This window comes from Corvus cornix, chromosome 10 (assembly GCF_000738735.6).
Source record: "Corvus cornix cornix isolate S_Up_H32 chromosome 10, ASM73873v5, whole genome shotgun sequence".
NCBI lineage: Eukaryota > Metazoa > Chordata > Aves > Passeriformes > Corvidae > Corvus > Corvus cornix.
This window is the reverse complement of record NC_046340.1, coordinates 14,803,475-14,820,212: the sequence shown is the minus strand read 5'-3', so window position 1 is coordinate 14,820,212 and position 16,738 is coordinate 14,803,475. Positions and strand designations below refer to the sequence as shown.

General features: G+C 41.4%; 2 protein-coding genes across 2 annotated transcripts; one reads left to right on the top strand and one right to left on the bottom strand.

The window, feature by feature from the left end:
- Positions 1–45: 45 nt before the first annotated feature.
- Positions 46–8,105, top strand: ADAL (adenosine deaminase like). Its single transcript, XM_039558006.1, has 10 exons — positions 46–145; positions 1,602–1,732; positions 2,245–2,305; positions 2,654–2,741; positions 3,330–3,411; positions 4,104–4,230; positions 4,899–4,979; positions 5,577–5,715; positions 6,180–6,280; positions 7,179–8,105. The coding sequence occupies exons 1-10, from the start codon at positions 86–88 to the stop codon at positions 7,368–7,370; spliced, it is 1,062 nt and encodes a 353-aa protein (XP_039413940.1). The 5' UTR covers positions 46–85; the 3' UTR covers positions 7,371–8,105.
- Positions 6,086–16,634, bottom strand: LARP6 (La ribonucleoprotein 6, translational regulator). Its single transcript, XM_039558007.1, is given in 3 exon segments — positions 6,086–10,971; positions 12,061–12,290; positions 16,386–16,634. Coding segments are annotated over 3 exon segments (1,491 nt in total). The 5' UTR covers positions 16,576–16,634; the 3' UTR covers positions 6,086–9,900.
- Positions 16,635–16,738: the final 104 nt, after the last annotated feature.

Here is a 16,738-nt window from a genome sequence, read left to right as displayed (position 1 = left end):
CCGAGGCGGCCCGGGGCCGGGGCCGGGCCGGGGCGGGGCCGCCGCCGAGCCCGGCTCGTCCCGCCCCTCCGGCACAGGCGCCGCCATGGCGGCAGAGCGGGACTGCGAGCGGGAGCTGCGCTTCTACCGACGGCTGCCCAAAGCGGTGAGCGGCGGGGGGCGGCGGGCCCGGGCCCCCCTCTGGCGGCACCGGGCTCGGGCTACAGACAAACAGAGCGACAGACGCTGCTGCTGTCTCGGAGTTCTTCCCAAACGCGCGTTTTCTGAAGGCCTTATCCCACCGCAAAATGCAGTTGGGTGTTTGCCTGTCCGGCTTGTTTACAGACCCTAGCAACTAATCTAATTGCAATTAAATCAGTTGGGCGCGATCTTAATTTTCTCTTTCTGTCCTGTTTTCCCCCCCGTCTGGCCAAGAAGTCTGGCTCAGATAACGCTTTTGCCCCATGTCCCAAGGGTGTGCCTTACTTCTGGCATATCAGTGCAAGCCGTCCGTAAGGGTGCGTGCGGATTTATCGGGGTTCATGTGCCGCACTCGCCAAACACCGAGGGCACGTACTCCAGCACAGAGCTCGTACAGGCAGTGCGCGGGGGCACCAGCAAACCCACTTCAGCCCACACCATCCTTGCATTCCAGTGCTCCTTTTCACTAAGTTGCTTTTCAGGGTGTGTGTTTAATGTCTGACAGAATTCTGTGAGGCAATTGCAAGCCTGTGAAAAATGTAAGATAGTTGTAGCGCTCTACATCTGGCTCAGTCACCAGAAGCTGTGAGCAGCCGCAGGTCTTGGTGCTTAGTTGGAGTTACAATTTCAACATGTTTTCCAATGAAAAGCTTGAAGAGAAGTATCTATTGAATTTTTCTTTTCCTGTTGAGAGTGGATGTGTCCAGGGAGATGAGAGCTAGGTAACAAAGTAGATGCTTTGTAGATACATTTTGAATGAGTTGTGAAGGCACTAGAGACCTATTCTGTACGTCAGGAGCCAGGAGACAAGAAGGAGCAAAGGAGAAGTAAGGAATGGAGCTGAGGATCATAGGTTTGGAGCCCAAAGTCAGGATGTCAATAGGAAATCAGGCAGAAAGAGGCCTCAGGCAAAGGAGTGCAGTTACTGAAGTTGCTGTTCATGGCAGTCTTGCTGCATTTCTGACGTGAATTTAAACTTCAGAGTATGAACAAAAGGAAGGGGAGTGAGTAGACACCTGATGCTCTTTTTGAACAGTGGACATGTACATTTAACTTGCAGCTGATGGGGAGAATTCTTGGATCCTTATTGTACTTTTCTTAATATTGAGGCGGCTGTTGGCTTCCTCCTCACCTGGGATCACACCCCCCCAAGAACTGTCTGGAGAGCTCTTTGCTGAGCTAGCTGTGCTCCCACAGAGACCAGTGCCAACAGCAGCCACCAAGTGAGAAGAAAGAAACAGGGCAGTTCTCAGTTGAACCAGTGCTTGCAGAAACCTAAGGAAAGGATTATTAGCCAAATACAGATAACTGTTATTTTCAAACTCAGAGGAAACAGTGATGTAGGATATGAGAACAGTAGTACAAACAAGGTGCAGAAGCCATCCTTTTCACAAGTCCATAGGGTTTCTGTATTTCTGTAGGAACTCCATGCTCATTTGAATGGCTGTATCAGTTCTGCTACTATGAAGAAACTTATGGCCCAGAAGCCAAACCTTCAGATCCAGAATGGAATGACTATGATTGACAAAGGAAAGAAAAGAACTTTAGATGAGTGAGTATATGTGTGTGTGTAATGAACATTTACTGAGGGTTTTTTAATTAAGTTGAAAACAGAAATGTGTGACCTTACACACTAATGGCAGAAAAATACCTTTTTAAGTTTTACAGTATAATCTCATAGATTTTTTTAGTATTTGTATCTACAGAATAATTTCTTAGGTGCTTGCAAACTAAAAGGAAATCTCTTGTTGATTAATTCCTTCTTTAAAGAATTGAAATTTTTTACTTACATCAAACACTTTTCAGAGGAAATTGTCTCAAATGGTTTCCTTTTTTCGAAACTTCATGTTTTCATTTTCCTTCAAAAAGCTTTGTGGTAATAACAACTTTTGTTGTGAATGCTTTGTTAGCATCTAAAATCAGAAATTGCCCTTCGGATGGTCTTTGTATTTCAAACTACAAGCTGGTTAGTTGGCTCCAGTGAATAGGTGTTTTCAAAATGTAGAATTTTTTTTTAATACTCATTCAGTGTCTTTCCAATTAATTTTTTTAATTTCATTTTAGATGTTTTCAGATGTTTCAGATCATCTATCAGGTTACCACTAGGACCGAAGATATTTTACTGGTAAATTAATTAAAGGTTCATTTAAAACAAGCAAGCAATACACACAATCAGTTGGATTAAGAGCATTGGGTTCCGAGTGATAATATCAACAATATATGGTCCCTTTTAATAGAAGGTCAGAATAATTATTGTAAAACACCTGATCTCTCTTCACTATCCCTGAAGGAATAAAAAGTGCCCTCTGTGTGGTAGTATTTCCAGACATGGGGACCACTAAAAACACATTGGGCCTGAAAACATTGCATGTGTTTCACAACAAAAAATAGCTGGGTCTTTTAGTTGTAAAGAAAAATATAACTAATTACATGTATCACTTTCATGATATCGAATACACTGTTACTTAATCAGATAACTAAAGATGTCATTAAAGAATTTGCTGATGATGGTGTCAAGTATCTAGAATTGAGAAGCACTCCAAGAGAAGAAAATTCCACAGGTACAGTCTGTTCTGGTTTTTAATTTGTGATCTTCTTGCACTATAAAACTTAGTTAAAGACTATGTTAATAACAAGTAAAGTAAATTTAGTTGTCTCAATAAAAATATACTGTAAATATGAAAGCTAATATTTAACCATGTAAAAGCATGTCACTTTCCTATTAGATTTTTGAGGACAAAAATGTGTTCATCATAAATCTGGTACCCACAAGATTGGATTATTCACTTGATTATGATGTCTGAGTCTACTAATATTTTTAATAGCTGATATATTTATATTTTACTTTTGTTACTTCATTTTTTTCTTTTAGGTGTGGTTTAGTAGAAACACAGAAGTCCTATTGCGATCCTCTGGTTCACACAAAGTCATTTGAATTTTTCCAGATGCTTAGGAGGAGGTTTAGTTCAAATGTTTGTTTCATAGTAAAGCTATATTTACAGATAGAATTAGAATTATATGGGTTAGAAGACTATATGGTCTAAAATCAAAGCTGCAACATGAAACTTAGGAGACTTGAGAGCTGGCTCTGCAATATAATAAAAATAATTTAAAATATGTTTGTTCCAAATATGTGCATATGTTTGCAGGTATGACCAAAAGGATGTATGTTGAAACTATACTTGAAGGTATAAAGCAGTGTCAAGAAGAGGGCTTGGATATAGATGTAAGGTAAATAAAGCATGTGAAATACCTCTGTTTCAAAGTTTTGTGTAGTCTGATGCTTGGTTATGTTTGCAGAGAGGTTTACAAGCCATCGGTATAGGAAAGAAAACTGTTTTTAAACCAGATTACATGGAATGGAAACAGGAAATTCATATAGAAACCTAACTTTTTATGTCTTTTTTACTGCTAAAGAAGGAATCTGCGTAAAACCTCTCAGCTCCAAGACTGTCCATTCTTTGCAACATTTTCAGGAAAAGCAGTGTTTTTCATGGAATTGGCTCCTTTTTCACAGCTTAGATTCATTGCAAAGGTTTTGTTTGATTAGCTGTACAAGCAGCCTGCTGTAAAGAAGAGCTGGTCCTAACCAGCAGAGACGTTTCAGAAGGTGTGAGTTGTTGGTTGGAGGCAGTTTGCTCTCCTGTCTTTTATGGCCTCAGTAGCAACCCTTACTAGATTTATTTGTGAAAGCTGAAGAATTTTCATCCTTCATGTGTGCTATTGCATGTCATGGACCAACTTACTTACCTGTTTGTGTCCCTCTGCACTTTGGTACCTTCATTCCTAGAACAGTTTCCTATACAAATACTCTTTATACTCGGCCATGAAGGATATGAAGTGCCATTTTTGTTGGTATCAGATCTGTTGAGCTCCTGATATTACAGCTTGTATATAGTTTAATACATGCATTTCTGTCCCAGGTTGTTAATAGCAATAAACAGAAGAAGTGGCCCAGCAGTTGCTAAGCAGACTGTTAAACTTGCTGAAGAGTTCCTGCTTTCCAGTGATGGGGTTGTAGTAGGACTTGACCTCAGTGGTGATCCCACTGTAAGTTTTTCAGTTTTTTGGTCTATTCTTGAAGATAAATCTGTAATGTTGGGTAGCTGCAGGTGGTTCTAACCATAGTTTTTTCTCACATGTTTTTGTCCAATGCTTGTGGCTAGCTGGAACAGATTGCTGCCAGGTTAATCCCTGTTGCTATAAGGGGCAGATACTCTAACAAAGAATCCTTAGATTAGTATGTGACTGAGGAAAGAACCATTGAAAAGCAGTGTTTATCTGGGAAGTGTCTGTATCTGAGTTGTCCCAGTCAAATTAACTGGATGGAGGCAAGTTGTCAATAGTTTAAATTTTGTTTAGCTGCACCAAATGCTTATTGTGTATTAAGAAAACAGAAGTATTTGAGGACTGCTGTCAAGCTGTCAAGTGAAATAGCTCTAGGTGGTAGCTGTGTAAAAGGTATCAAAGTCAAAACAATTGGCTTATAAGTCTCAGGCATCGTCTGAGTTGCTGGTGTTTGATCCATTGGTCTAAACCATATGGCAGAGGGTTGGTTGACTTGCTGCATTCCAAACTGAAGTAATGGGAAAAGTGGAATAATTAAATGTAACTGTATTTGAATGTAGCGTTTGGATATTGCTAGACTTCTTAATTATGGTAGTGACAGGGATTTTGTCAAATAAGCTGTGGAACAGTGATGTATTCCTATTTTCCAGGCTGGACATGGTCAAGATTTTTTGGAACCACTCTCAGAAGCAAAAAATGCAGGTCTAAAGCTGGCACTGCATCTTTCTGAGGTAAAAGGTCTTTATTTTTATGCTTCTCTGTAATTGTCATTTTGTGAAAATCTCGATGAAACTAAACTGTGCATTTTGAACTTCTCAGGCCAAAGTGTTAATGGTTTGGGGCATTTGACAAGAGACAAGAAAACAAGGAGAAATCTTCAACCTTCTGTTCTAAATCTGAACAGCCAGATTATTGCTTTCTGTACTATACCTATTGTGGGTTTGGATGTGAAATTGAAATTAGTAGCATTGTAAGAGCTCCACTGCTTTATTCCTGATATTATATCAGGAATCATGTATGGTGAAATCCACACAGTTTCATGAGCAAAGAGCTCTATTAGCTCTGGTGGTATCAGTAGAAAGAGTTGGGCTTCTGCTCAAATGGTGGCTGGAGTTTGCTCCAGGGAGTCCAATAAATCTGAAGATAGTTATTTTTTCAGGAAATTAAGCAGGACATAGGATGTCATCAGCGTATTTGTACTTGTTTCTATTTCACTAACACTTTCCTTCGGATAAAAGATGCTGTGAAAGTAGAACTGAAAGTCTGTTGTAATTATATAATGGCTGCTTTGTGCTGCCTTGACAGAATGTAAAATATATCCTCTCTAGGTTCCAAATCAAGAAGAGGAGACCAAGATTCTCCTGGGCCTGCCTCCTGACAGAATTGGACATGGAACATTCCTGAACTCCGCAGCACCAGGTTCAGAAGAGATAGTGTCACTAGTTCAGCAGAATCATATACCTATTGGTAAGGAAAACAATATTTACTGTGACTTGATCTCTGGATATCAGAGCAGGATATATATATGCTGATCTAGTGACACAGTTTGTCTCCAACCAGAGGTGACTTGGACAAACGTGGCAATGAGGCTTGCCCATAAAGGTACACTCGTGACATTTTTGGGGGTTTTGACACCTTTGTGGTAGCAGACAACAGTTGATGGTCTCAGGTAGAAGCAAAACCAAATCATAACTTGTCATTACTGTGCAGGACTCTGTGGTGGTTCTGTACCTGGTTTGCAAGCTCCCTGTATTTTATACTCCAAAGAAATCGATTAGCAAACTTTTCTCAAAAGAAATTACCAAGGAAGTGTAGAAAACCAAGGAAACAGCAGTAGTTGATTTTAATCTTTATTCAGAACCTTTCTAAGTTAATTAACATGTCTCTTGTTCTGATGTATGTCCTCATTTCTTTTTGTGTTTTTCCCTTAGAATTTTGCATGACATCAAACATAAAATCTCAGACAGTGCCTTCCTGTGACAAGCACCATTTTGGATACTGGTACAGCATGGGCCATCCTGCAGTGCTTTGTGTAAGTGTTTTGATTATTAAGCATGTATTTAGGCAAAGGGCCAAACTTGTGAAGTTGTAGTAGTCTTTCTCTGTTTATGGATCAGAGCTGACTTACAATTTCTGACCTTGTAGCAAATCATTTGCTTTTAGGAAATCATAATGTTCTGCTTGAGAAATGCTTGTAATTCAAATGAGAACTGCTAGTATTTCTCTTGGTTCTATTGTAAAGCAAGGCCTTTCTTCTGAAGGATAAGATGATCAGCTATATAAGCAATGAACTACATAGCTGTTTGCACACTGGCAGGTTTCTCTTAAAACACATAGGTCCAGTGCTTGCATGTGCACCAGTGCTTACCTGGGTGTTCATTGTGTTGGGTGAGAGCTACTGCATTCTCTTGATAGCTCATTAAGGTCTTTAAGCATTAAAGGTGCCAAGTGCTTGTACTGCCATTGGCAGGGTTTTACTGTTATCCTGTTAGTTTAACCTCCATAATCCATATTATTGTCCAAGTGAGTGTGTGTGTATACACACACACACATATATATAATTTTTTTTAAGCATTGTGCTTATCTGGGGAAAGGGAAAAGAGGAATAAGGAGACCTGCACATACTGACATACCTTGAATATATGCAGCATTTGATAGCCATCTTTCTAGAAATTTTAGTAGGAAATCCTATTTTCTTAATAAATCGTGCCATCATTTTAAGCCATTTTCTTATATTTTTGAATAATTTATTCATTTTTAGTGAAAATAGGACAAATAAGGAATGAAATAACTATGCATAGATGAAAGAACAGTGGAATAAAATGTGAGACAGCAAGATAAAACTGGTCTGTATGTATAAAAAAAAAACTTTTTGATATAGAGGAACTAATTTAAATTGTTTTATTTCTTTCCTTTCAATTTAACTCCAGACTGATGATAAAGGCGTCTTTGCAACTGATCTATCACAAGAATATGAGCTGGTTGCAAAAACATTTAATCTGACTCGATCACAGATGTGGAATCTTTCCTGTGAATCAATCAACTATATTTTTGCTTCAAGTGCGGTAAAATCAAAGCTAAGGGAACAATGGTGTAAGCTGAAGCCAGCTCTGTTTGATTAATCAAACTGTTGTCCTAAATAGCTTGGGTGTATTAGTTGAGTTAATAAGCTTTTTTTACTGAAGTCCCCAGCTTTATTCAGACCTCAGGGTTTAAAACCCAGCCATAAACTGCCTGTGCAAAATGAAGACAACTGGAATGCATCCCGTTTTACTGGGGACAGAAGTAAATGTTCTTTTGTAGTTGGGAAGGGCTCTCAACCAGTGACTAAAATGCCAAATGTGTTGTCACCTTGTTTCTCTTGAGCTGATATGACATTTAAAAAAATACTTAGTTGAAATACATCATCATAATATAAACATTTGCGATCTGGAACAAAATAAAGGCAGAGTTATTGGTGTTTAAAATATCTCTGTTGGCAGCATTCCGCCAAGCAGTTTGAATGTGTGGTGTGTGTTTTTAGGTACACATTGTTTTCAGGTTTTGAACAGTTGATTGAATGTGAAGACAGAAACAAACTTGGGGAGAACGAAATATTTGTCCCAAGGAATTAGGTATTGTATGTGGTTTTATTGCTGTACATGTATGACTGAAGGTGCTGTGGATTGACTAGCATGTGGGGGTTTCTGCTGGTGCCCTGGGTACTGGTGGTGTGTAGGCAGGTAAGAATCTTTTATGCCTTCAGTAACTGAGCTGCTTGGCAAAGTGGTCTCATTCTTAAAATGCTTTTTAGAATTGCTGTTTGTTGTGTTAAATAAGCAATAAAAATAGCCACAAGCTCCATGTTTTTGAAACCACCACTTGGAGGTGTGCATGTGTGTGTTTGAACTCTACAGAGGAGAAGCAGGATTCTGTGGGGTGAGTCCCTGGAGCAGCCATGCTGCCTGCCAGCCTCTCCCCTGCTGCTCTGGCAGCCCCTGGCTCTCCCTGCCCTGGGCAGCTACAGGGTTCACTCTGCCCTCTCCAAACACCTGCCTGTGTGTTCTGGTAGTGAGAGCTCGCAAAGTCTGTGAATGTGCACGTGCTGCAGTTTGTGTAATGGGAGTCGGGAGGTCGCCTGGAGGATTCCATTTGTGTGCAATAAAAGAACCAGGAATGTATGTGGGTGGCTGAAGAACAGCACACAGAATTGGGATTTCTGTATGTAGGAGTCTGACTATGTGTTACTGCAGTTATCTACACAGCAGAAATGTTACACTTAGGAAGTTGGACAGGATGTGGACTTTCGGAATGAAGAATCACCATCTGATGAGACCTTTGTCATGCACAGTTCCCAAGCTGACCATTGCAACATGAAACCCTCATACTGTCCCTGGGCTAGTTTTCCAGAATTTAACTTTTGTAAGTAAAACTGCAGTTTCCTTTTTTGACTTCACATAGCATTATAGTTAATTTTAATTTAAGCACTTCTTGTTGAGCCTGCTTGTTAAATTCTGAGTTAGCAGTGACATAACCACTGTTTAGTTTTTAATATTGTGTAAAAATGACTCTGGCACACAGAGTGAAGCATCACCACAGAATTAACCATCATTAATGGGGCAGTGGACATTTTTTCCCTGAATGCAATGGAAATTTTGAGTAACCGCTGCTAGAATTTCATGTGGTATAAGATGAGAGTTAAGTTATCTATTCATGTGCAGCTCAACTTATTTTTGAAGTAAACAAAATAGATCTAGAGTTATTATTTTTATTTCCATGTGATTATATGGGGGAACACTTACAGAGTGGTCTCCAGTCCTCAGAGTCTTTACTCATGTCACGTGAAAATACATACTGGTCCTCTCAAACAATACTGCTTTGGTGATGTATGTGAGAGCAACTGCTCACTGTGGCATTGGTTTCTCAGTTCCTTCTGAGGCAAACACAGAAGTCTTCAAAATCTCAGCTCCTTATGATGAGACTGGGAACATTCCATAGCTTTTCATAATACAACCACTAAACTGCAGGTACACACTGCTCCTCAGGGTCCTAGCTTGGCAAATAATGTACTTACATCAATAATTTATATGCCTGCTTGAATATTTAGGTGTTTCAAAATAATACATTAAAAAGAATGGATGCAGGTAAGGGCCCTGCATTAGCTAAGTGGTTCAGCTGATTAAAAGGCTGGCACGTCCCTCCTGTTAGGCCTAGGGAGTGGGCGCTGGTTAGATTGGAGTGGAGACGGCTCTGGGGAGGATCTCATCAAGGTTTTTAAATATCTGATGAGAAGAAGTAAAGAAGATGGAGCCAGGCACTTCTCAGTGATACCCAGTAACAGGAAAGGGGGCGCAAACTGGTACTGTGTGGGTGGTTGAACATGGGAACACATCACCCAGACAGGCTGGGAAGTCTGTCCTTGCAGATACTCAAACCTATCAGTGACTTGTGGCTTCAGCAAAGGAGGTGGACTGGGCAATCTCCAGAGATGCCTTCCAGCCTCATCTGTTCTGTGGAGAAAATATGCAAATATACAAATGATAAAGTCTCTATATAAATACAAAAGCTTTTAAAATTAAATACTGACTTAACTGAGTCACTCAAGCGACAGTTTTTTACCAGGCTTGGTCACCAGCAGTTGGCTGATTTGTGAAACTGATTTTAAAGAACAGTCTATTCACCCTTCATAGCCTTCCTTCTTTCACAACCATTGTGGAATCCTTTGGTGCCATCAGGACCTTTAGGCAGCCGCAGTACCCCTACCGGGAGACCATCTGCATTTTGTATTTTCCGAACCAACATGGGACTGCTGACAGGACTCTTCTCTTGTGTCAGAGTTTGGGCTTTTCTTCTCTGTACCCAGGGGCTCCCAGAAGGCGTGATGCTGCTGTCTGAGGAATAATCTGTGTATTTCCTCGGAATTTCAGGGCTAGTGCTTGAGTTAAGCTTGCTGTCTTCAGCCAATGGTGATTTTTTGGTTACTTTTCTTAGTGAAGATGGACTGTTCCAAGGACTTGATCTGGGTGACATATTAGGACTCAAATGGTTGTTTGGGTGGATGATGGGGCTCAAATTACTCTTAGTATTTGTTGCAGTACATTTACGTCCTGACAGCGGTGATGTAGGATTGCTCTCTGGGTCAGAAGAGCTGTTTGCTGAAGATTCATCACCAACAAACTGAAGTTCCTCAACTCTCTTGTTAAGGGATCGAGTCTTCTTAAGGCTCTTGCTGGTATCTTCATCACGGTTCTTGTCTTTGGGAACTTTTTTCTTTGGTGGTTTCATGCCTATTAAGACAACTTTCATGCCGGTCTCTTTGTTTTCAGCACACATGGAATCATGAGCGTGTACGGCAGCTTCTACTTCTTCAAATTCTATAATTGCACATTCCTGGGTTCCCAGCTGGGTGTACCGATTGCTGACCCTCCTGATATCAGGTGGGAGATCCCTGCCAGGCTTGAGAATACGAACTGATGAAATTACACCAAAAGTTACAAAGGCTTTGAGGAGATGCTCCATTATCCTTTCTTGCATGCATCCATTTTCTTCTTTGTTAAGGGTCTGCAGCTCAGAAATCATGTGGATGTCATATACCAGTAGCATCCTGGTAGGGACATTTTCACTTGGAAACACTGGAACTGGAGTATTTCTTCGAACCTTTTTGTTATCATCATTGAGCTCCAGAGTGTTTGAGTACTTCAGTGCATAGGCTGTGGTTCTCCAGTCACGGGTAAGGTGTTTCACCTTCGGGACAGACACAGGTTAAGCACCATAACTGAGCAAACCCAATCAAACTAATTACAGAATTCTAAGGCAGATGCAGGCTTCAGTCTACAAACAGAATCTGGGATTTAAGTTTCATGTAGCAGACTTAGTGAGAAAGTAAACAGTTTTCCTGCTATAGTGGGCGTCAGTGAGCTCCTGTAAAGCTCATGTTCTGTTGAATCTAATGGAAACAGGAACTGGCACTAAAGCTCAAACTGGAAATCGTTACTACATCTGAAAGCCTGCTCAAGTAGTGCTTGGTCATTCCACATCTAGGCCTGAACCATGATCAAAATGCATGTTCCAGGGAGGTTATTTTGTTAAACTTTCCAAACAAGAAGTTTTGTCAAGTTTAGAACTTCCTTGTATTGAACTGATCTTTCCTCCCTCAAAAATTTCAGTCTAAAAAACACCCCAAACTTTTCAATTTTAATTAAATGTTTATAAAGAGTTTATCTGTTACTGGTATAACCTGTTTGAAATGGTCTGAAGAAATTGAGAGTGCCGTAACTTCTACACTGAATAACTCTGAAAAATGGTGAGATTTAGAATCTTGACAAAGTGTTTCTAATGTAATTCTAGAAATCGGTTACATACAGATTTACATAGGTCTTTCTAATGTAAGGGACAAAAAAGAAAAGAGAATAAAACTCACCTTAAATTTAAGGGACTTCAGTTACCAGGTACTTTATGCTACTCTTCATTTTTGGTTCTCTGTACAATTGCAAAGGTCAGGTTCACTGTCCCTTCTCATAATTTTACCAGGATTACCCAGCTATTCATGAGTAGTTGCCATGGAAATTAATTTTATCTAATGTCCTCCTGTCTCCAAGAATGGTAATTCAAAAGCATGCATGCTTTTAAGCCAATGATTTCCCTAGCCCATCATCAACGAGTTCAGCAGTTAAAGTTCCGGATGAGTACAAACCTTACCATCATAGCAAAGCCAGGCAGGTAAAGATAAAGACTGTACACTTGCCTGTATAAAAAGTTACTTTCATCTGTTCTACTGTTTTTAGATTCATCAGGCTTGCATGAGACACTTCAAGTCTTAAAAAGTTAGCTTACCTTCTTAAAAGAAGTGAGGAGTTTAACACTGACATAGCCCATCTTATTTCTTCTCACGTGCTTCAGAAGGAAGGCATCTTTCTCAAGGTTCTCATCTGAGAAGTAATATTCAATCTGTGCTATTAACTTCTGGATCAGGTCCTTTTCTGGTGGTTTCCAGTTCTGGTCAGAGTCGTCATCATTTTCCCCACCACTGGAAAACAGTTAAATCATTTTATCAACAGATCTCTCTCTTCTATTAGTGGATTCAAATAGCCTTTCAAAATGAAAGGGTGTAACCATAATACTGGTTCCAAGTGACTTTAGATGTGGGCACTGGACAGGTATCACCCACCCTGCTGAGGCAGCAGGCTAGCTGAGAGGATGAAGCTTTCCAGTCAGCATAAGGAGTGAAGTTCCTGAGCTCATTCCAAAAGCTGATCTCAGTAAAGGACAATGAGACATCTACACTAATGGCTTGAAAATGCTCTGCCAGCTCAAATTCTCCACCAAAACATGAAATGAAGGTGCACTGGCACTTGGTACTGTACAAAATTCCTCCAGTGACAATGTTTTATTTTTCAGTATGAAGCTATTAGACATAGGCTTGACCTTTATGTGCTTTATGACTAGTGTCACATACCAGAGAATGAATATTCCAACTTGATGCAGTCATGATTTCTTAAGCCTCTTCACTGCATGAATGCAGGAGCTGGTATCCAGGGACTAAGGACTGACAGGACTGTTGCACTTTTTACAGGTCACTTCCAGAGTGTCAGAGTAACATAATTTGCAGTTAACCAGAGAGGCTAAACCTGCCAGCTCATGTACCTCAGGAACAGGCCTATATGCACTCATGCAGGTTCCTATGAAATCATTCTCATTTATTCTCTTCCCCTCCCATCATATTGTTGGGGTGCCTGAGCAAAATGGAGCACTGTTGAGCATCCTATTCACCAAAAAATACTGCAGCCATGGATTTGAGATAAACGTTTTATCATGTGCAGTTACAGCAACATGTTTGTTGCTGAAATAGAAATTTCCATTTACAGGTGACTATAATGGACAGGTCTATCTTAAGTCAGAGTCATTTTTTCAAGCTGTTAGTGGTCTAGTTTTGTAGTGGGATCATCATGAAAGTTTTTGTTAAAAAAGTAAAATCATCCACTAAGTCCCTTAGACCTTGTAAATCGTGTATTAGTTTGGTCTCCCAGGTACCTCAGCAATGAAAAGAAGGAGCCATGCATTTCCCTAAAATTGTCTTAAGTGGCTTTTGCAGAACTTTGAAATCCTTAGGAAAGGGAGCAGGCATCCCACTGGAGTCCTGTGAGGCTGATCTGGCAGGGAGGATACAGCCTGCTGAACCCCTGCCCTGGACAGTTCTGTTCAGGGGGGATCGAGGCAGTGACCGCAGTGCTGCGGCCGTGCTGCCGTCTGGAGAGAGTACTTAGGTCAGTGGGCTCAGCACAGGGACTGTGCCCACAGCTGGGACAAGTTACAGCAGTTCTCTGGGACCTGGCCTTTTGAAGCTTACTTATTATGGTTCTTCTGATGATACAGCAACACATCAGGTATATGTGGATACTCACACAATCCTAGAAGTCTCCCTGTTAAAACTCTCCCTAGCATTTAATAGGGTACAATTCAAAGCAATGACAAGAATGAGAGAGCAAGACAAAGAATTTATGTTATTTGGCAAAGCCAGAAGTAGAGGATAATAGATGAAGTTATGATTAGGATGGTAAAAAATATCTAATGCTCAGCTATGGGTGCTGGTTTCAGAAGGAAGAAAAAACCAATGGTGTTTATTTTTCATTCATGATATTATCTTACCCTACTACTTCATTTACTACCAATTCATAATTAATCTGGGCACAATAAACTTGGAGCATTTCAGCCTTTTTACATATCCACACTCTGCTAGAAAAAGCTTGCCTTCAATTCGGGGTGGAGCTTGCAGTTGTTTTAGAGGATTTATTAGCACAGGTATTTGCAGGTATTTGCATGGATACAAAAGGGGAGTCATTCTTTGGAAAACAACAAAAATGAATTGCATATTTGCAGAGATCAGCACCATCCCTACCTACAGCGTTAACACACTGAATCAGGGCAAAACAGGCCTCATTTCACCTCTCAAATATTGGTCACAATTTGACCTATACACTATTTCTATGTTTGGCAGACAAGTCAGCTTTTACAAAATCTCATGGGCTTTTACAACAGCCCTCGCTAAATGCTGTATGGAAATAGCACCTACAGTAAATGCAGAAATGTGTAACTAGCTGCATATTAATTCATTCTAATGATCAACTGGTAGTACCTCTAGGGCATGAACTGTGTTAAAAAAGTAGTTGATAAATAATTTCAGTTAACACTGACAAAGAACCAATTCCTAGTAGTTATTCACAACTTTATTTTTTTATTCAGAGCTTTGTGATGACATGCTTGTAAAACAGAATGAAAAACAATCTTTTAACATGGTGACTCATCTGGCTATTAGTCACACAAGAAACTAAACATTTCTACGGAGAGAGCAGATTTTGAATTTTAAATATCAAGACTCACTATATATTGTTTGGATAGTGTTTAACCTTCTGAAATTTTTTAGCTGAGTCTCCAAATGAATAAGGTATTGTATTAATAAGCACTATGTGAAATCTAATTTATAAGTTCCAAGAGTGCAATCATTCAAGGGCAGTCCAAGTTTGTCAACAAAAACATAAATAGAGTACTGGTTGCCTACTGATGGCAAATTGTCTGCAAGCTTCAGCTGGAGAGTGAGATGGCTAATTCCCAGCAGTTTTAGATCATCCCTAATAATTTTCCAAATTTTTGTAAATAATTTCCTGTCAGATGCTGCATTCCCAAAAAGCAAATCCTTAGGTAAGGTTATATGTAAATGGCAAAAGCGTGTGTAAACACCATTCACCTACTTTTGCTGCGGAGCCTTTAGAGTTCTCTCCACGGTGAAACCTCTGGCCTTTCCTGGATCAGGAAGACGCCATTTACAAAAAGGCAACTTCCACAAGAATTGAATATACATCAACACTGTCAGCAAACATTTTTGAAGACAGCACCTACTACAGAGGATTAAATAAGTGACGCTGAAGAGTAGCTATTGTCTTTCAAAGCTTGAAAAAATAACCACTCTTTTTTTCTAGTCTAGGCCAGGGCTAGAAGGTCTTCACAAGTAATACTATGATAGATAACAAATGTAAATAATACCCTGAATTTAAAAAATCAATAATTGGAATGCAATACTGTAGACTGCTGCTCATATTTATAAAACTACAACAGTCGCATATGATTGTGGAGTAACTAAGCTGACTCAGTTTAAACACCTTAACTCCTCCTAGCCATGCTCAACTGTTTCTGTAGTCCATAGTTGACAATTTTGGTAGCTAGAGAAAATTTCCCACTCCCCTACTGCCCCTCTGTAATTTAAAATGATACATTGCAGTTCATTCTGAGTCAGTGCTAGGTATGAAGTTAGAGAATCAACTAGAAACAGTAAATGTTCAAACAGAATACTAAACTTCTTGCTACTGTACCTAAATCTTTATGTGACAATTTATGACTCCATCTGCAGCTTCAGTACAAACCACAGGATGAACTACAACTAGTAGAGCTTTGTCTCTCTGCAGTTTTCTGGCACAAAAATCCTGGATGTTCCTTTTACAAGTAAGAGATTCTGATAGGCATCAAAACTGTTTCAGGCCACCAAGCCAACATTCCTACGATATATTGCTGAATGCAGACAACACTATTTGTGTTATCGAACAGTAAAATGTAGAGTATAAAGTGGTAGTTTCTTCTGCATTTCAGCTGGTCTTGATTTCATGTCTTGTTTCTAAGCTTATAGAACGAGTCTGTTTGTCCATGTCTCAGATAATTAAGTGGATATCCACGGGTCTACGCACTAAAAACCAAACGGACAAAAAGAGGAAAAAACCCAAACCACCAAACCCGAACACAAAACTCCAAAACACAGCTACAACTAACCCCCAAACTCCTTCTGTAAAAGGCAGTGGATTGGAAATGTCGGAGGCATCACAGCCCGGCGCTTCTCTCCATGGGGGACTCCGGCCATGGGCCCCGGCAGACCCGTCGGGGCGGGTGGGGCGCAGCCCGGACGGAGCCATCGGTGCGGCGGGCAGCTCCCTCCCGGCCGCCGGGTGTCCCCGCTGGAGGGTTTCCAGCATCTCCCACCCGCCCCCGGCGTTGCATCAGCCGGGCCCGCTGCGTTCCGGAGGTGTCCGCGGCGGCCCCGCTGCTCGCTCCGCACAGCCCCGCCCGCACAGCGTCCCCGCCGCTGGACCCCCTGCCCGGGGGCTCACCTGGAGCGCCGCACCGCCCCGAGTCCTCCTCGCTGCAGCTGGGGCACGGCGCTCCGCCGCCCTCCTCCTCATCCTCGTCCTCCTCGTCCTCCTCGGCGGCCGCCTGGACAGCCACTCGGATCTGCACGGGGCCGCTCCCAGCCGGCAGGTCCGGCCCGGGGGCCGCGGCCTCGGGCTCGGCCGGCTGCGGCTGGGCCATGGCTCTCCCGGTCGGGCTCAGCCCGCCGCAACACCAGCGATGCCCCGGGTTGCGACAGCCGCCCGGCCGCCTCCCCTCCTGTCCCCCCTTTCCCCTCCCGCTGGGGCGGCGCTCCCAGCTCCACTCCCCCGGCGCGCCCGCACGGCAACGGGAGGGTCTGACC

What these genes read in the sequence shown, in the direction of transcription:
- ADAL (XM_039558006.1), top strand. Translation starts at nt 86, where the DNA reads ATGGCGGCAGAGCGGGACTGCGAGCGGGAGCTGCGCTTCTACCGACGG. An exon ending in ACCGACGGCTGCCCAAAGCG is followed by an intron (nt 146 to 1,601) that starts GTGAGCGGCGGG and finishes GTATTTCTGTAG; the next exon opens with GAACTCCATGCTCATTTGAA. An exon ending in GGCTTGGATATAGATGTAAG is followed by an intron (nt 3,412 to 4,103) that starts GTAAATAAAGCA and finishes TTTCTGTCCCAG; the next exon opens with GTTGTTAATAGCAATAAACA.